The 3517-nt window shown below is 58.1% G+C and overlaps 1 protein-coding gene across 1 annotated transcript in view; it reads right to left on the reverse strand.

Moving 5' to 3' along the window:
* The window catches only part of PTSG_04431 (ATP-binding cassette transporter subfamily B member 1), a gene marked incomplete at both ends in the record, with an annotated part of 7852 nt that overhangs the window by 1336 nt on the left and 2999 nt on the right, over positions 1–3517 (reverse strand). The window contains 9 exons of the mRNA XM_004994469.1: positions 37–396; positions 584–648; positions 834–925; positions 1051–1162; positions 1333–1443; positions 1574–1660; positions 1935–2845; positions 3062–3132; positions 3285–3375. Of these exons, the coding sequence (XP_004994526.1) occupies positions 37–396; positions 584–648; positions 834–925; positions 1051–1162; positions 1333–1443; positions 1574–1660; positions 1935–2845; positions 3062–3132; positions 3285–3375 (1900 nt within the window). The remainder of the gene's footprint in view (positions 1–36; positions 397–583; positions 649–833; positions 926–1050; positions 1163–1332; positions 1444–1573; positions 1661–1934; positions 2846–3061; positions 3133–3284; positions 3376–3517) is intronic.

Here is a 3517-nt window from a genome sequence, read left to right on the forward strand (position 1 = left end):
CGCACACACACACACACACGCACAGTCACACAATACCTGCTGGGTGACGAGGGCAATGTGTTTCCTGAGGTGGCCCGGGTCAATCTTCTCCGCGTCCACGCCGTCCACCAGGATCTTGCCGCCAACGGGCGAGTAGAACCGCTCAATCAGCGAAATCATCGTACTCTTGCCACACCCGCTCTGGCCGACCAGGGCAATCGTCTTGCCGGGCTCCACCGAGAGGTTCAGCTTGGACAGCACCTGCGCATCGGGGCGCGTCGGGTACACAAAGTCGACGTCCTTGAACTCAACGCGACCCGTAATCTCGGGCCGCACGTACTTCTTCTCCGCCTCGGCCTCTTGCTCCTCCTTGTGCGTCTCGATCATCGTGTACAGGCGACCAGCCGCTTGCTTTGCCTGAGTGCGTGCGTTGCGTGCGTTGCGTGTGTTGGCAAGAAAGGGAGGATAAGGAGGGTCAGAATCGTGAAGTGGGCATGGTTGTGTTTGGTGAGGGCGTGGTAGTGGACCTGTGCACGCGCGCTGACACGAGTGTGCAAGCACGCAGTCCATGCCATGCACGCCACTGTTGCGTCAAAGCCCTCACCTTGACGACATCAGGAGCAAGCGTGGTGGCTTGACCGGCAAAAATGCCCATGAAGATGATGGACACTACAGCAAGTCAGAAGTGGAAGCAATCACCGACACACATGAACATGGTGAGTGACGTGTGCGTTTGCAATTCAAGAACGCAACGCACGAGCGAATGAAGGGCGAACAGAAGTGGCAGATGGAGAGACCAAATCACCAGGCAGAGAAGCAACCGCGCACACAGGCACACGTGCAATTGTACGAACTTTGAGCGGTGAACATTTCTCTGAAACCGCAGAAGCCGTCGTCAACGACCTCGCTGCCGTACCAGAAGGCGAGCGCCCACACGGCAAACATGCTGGTTGTTTGGTGAAGAGAGGAAAGCACAGGTCATTCGATGAGTGAGGGCGACAAAATTCACCGTCAACTCACAACACACACCAATGACGGCAATGAATGTGCGCTACCACTGCGACGTCACACCAGAATTGAGCAAAGCCGAATGCAAGGCCCTGAATCTGGGCTGTCTTCTTCATCACAGCACTAGGGAGCACGAGCGTGTCAAAGTAGTCCTGCACAAATGTGTCCAGTCGACCTGGCGGGGATGCGCAGCGACAAGATGAGCGAAATGTGAGTGTGAAGGCACCACGTGCATGACGTGAATGGAACTTTGCATGCCAGACACGACATTGTTGAGATGTCATGGTGCATGTGCACACCAGCCCACGGCCCACAAACGCACAAATACACAAACACACAACGCACCAAGGGAGGCGACGGTGCGAACTTCCTCGACAGCGAGACTGGCAAACTTCCCAGAGCGCTCAAAGGCCTTGCCCGTTGAGAAGCCACTGATCATCTTGTACTTCATCACGCCTGCACATGTGTGTGGGGGGGGGGGGAGGTAGAAAATGTACAAGCGTTAACAATGGCAGGGCATGCAAGCAGCAAGCGAGACAGGTGACGATGACGATCATGGGGAAACGAGGGTCTGACTTGCACGCACTTGCAAATGCGGTGACGGGAAATGTGGCGAGGACGACGAGTGCGACGCGCCAGCAGTAGATACAGGCAGCCGTCATGCACCCAATCACTGGTGATGAGACAAAGGAGTGATGAAACATGATGAGTCGGCAAGGGAGAACACGCGTACATACGCACGCACATGCACGCACACGCGTACACACGCACGCAGACAGACTCACTCAACACACACAAACACACACACACACAGACACACACATATACACACATGCACACAGGCACACACACATACAAACACGCGCGCGCACACACAATGCGCGCACAAACATCCACACACAGTCACACATACACACAGGCACACGCAAACACGCACGAGTGCGCACCTGTGAATGCAATGCGGACGGCAACGCCGAGCTGGTCGCCGAGAGCGCCGCGAACAGCAGAGGCGTCGGACGACAGGCGCGTGGTGAGAATGCCGCGGGAGTGGCGCGGGTCATCGTACCACCCGGCAGACTTGCTCACCATCACTCGGAACACCATGTCGCGCAACCGCATCGTCAGCCGCTCACCGGCAATCGCCAGAAAGTGGAACTTGCCCACTTGCACGAAGAACATCAGCACAGCCATGCCAACAAAGGCGCCCGCAAACGCATTCACGCGCTTCTGACTGTTGTCGTCGTTGAGCACGCCAACCAGCTCTGCCAGCAGCACGGCGTTGGCTGCGGACAACAGGCCCTCCAGCGCTGCGCACGTGCTCCCGGACAGCAGTTGTGGCAGCTCCTTCCGGTTCAGCTCAAAGGCCCAGCCCACCATGCTGCGGTCAACCTTTGGCGCCTCCTCGCTGTCGTTGTCACCGGACTCGTCCATGTCCGCCGTCAGCTTCACCTCCACCGCCTTGGTGTTCTGTGCTGAGGAGAGCGACGATGACGCATTTGCCAGCGCCGCTGGTTTGCTGCTGTCGCTCATGTCGAGCTCTTCTGTCAGCAGCTTGCTGGCCGCCTTGCCCGCGTCGAGGGACATGCGACCACGCAGGTTTGCGTTCTTGTTGGCGCTGCTGCCGTTGTCGTCGCCGCTGTGGCCGTGCTGTGCCTGCACCATGCGGTAGAAGGCGCCCTGCTGGTCAAGCAGCTCCTGCGGCGAGCCAGCCTCCACCACACGCCCGTGGTCAATCACTACAATCTTGTCTGCAGAGAACACCGTGGACAGGCGGTGCGCAATCATGATGGTGGTGCGGCCGGTCGATGCCCGGTCAAGCGCCTCCTTCACAATCGCCTCGCTCTCGTTGTCCAGCGCGCTGGAGTGGGGGAGGTGGGAGAGGAAAGAGAGGGTGCGGGCGCGAATGAACAAGGTGAGTGGTTGTGGAAGGGGAAAGCACAAGCGCGTGTGGGCCCAATAAATACCCGTACAACAACAACAACAGCAACAGCAACACACACACTCATAAACACACACACGCGCGCACGCCACACACACCACACACACGCACACACACACGCACACACACACACACCTGGTTGCTTCGTCGAGGAGGAGGATGTTTGGGGCTTTGATGAGAGCGCGAGCAATGGCAATGCGTTGCCGCTATCAGGCGCACCAGCAAATCAATAATGCACGCGTGTGTGCGTGTGTACAGCAGTGTGAGGGGAGGCGGAGAAGGAAACAAACGGCGCGTACACACCACAATGTCCGGACCCACCACCACCACTGCCACTACCACGATGATGGGTCCTGACCTGTCCGCCGGAGAGCTGTGTGCCGGAGTCGCCGACCATGGTGTTGTATCCGTCAGGCAGCGCCATGATGAAGTCGTGCGCATTCGCCATCCTGGAGACACGTCGCCGCGCGACATGGCATGATGTGAGGGCGGCAGTGACAAGATTGGAGGAGGGGGCTGAATGGGAGCATACCGTACGCATGCGTCACTAACAGTGATACACCACCTTCAACACACACACACACACACACA

Source organism: Salpingoeca rosetta, assembly GCF_000188695.1.
Source record: "Salpingoeca rosetta unplaced genomic scaffold supercont1.10, whole genome shotgun sequence".
NCBI lineage: Eukaryota > Choanoflagellata > Craspedida > Salpingoecidae > Salpingoeca > Salpingoeca rosetta.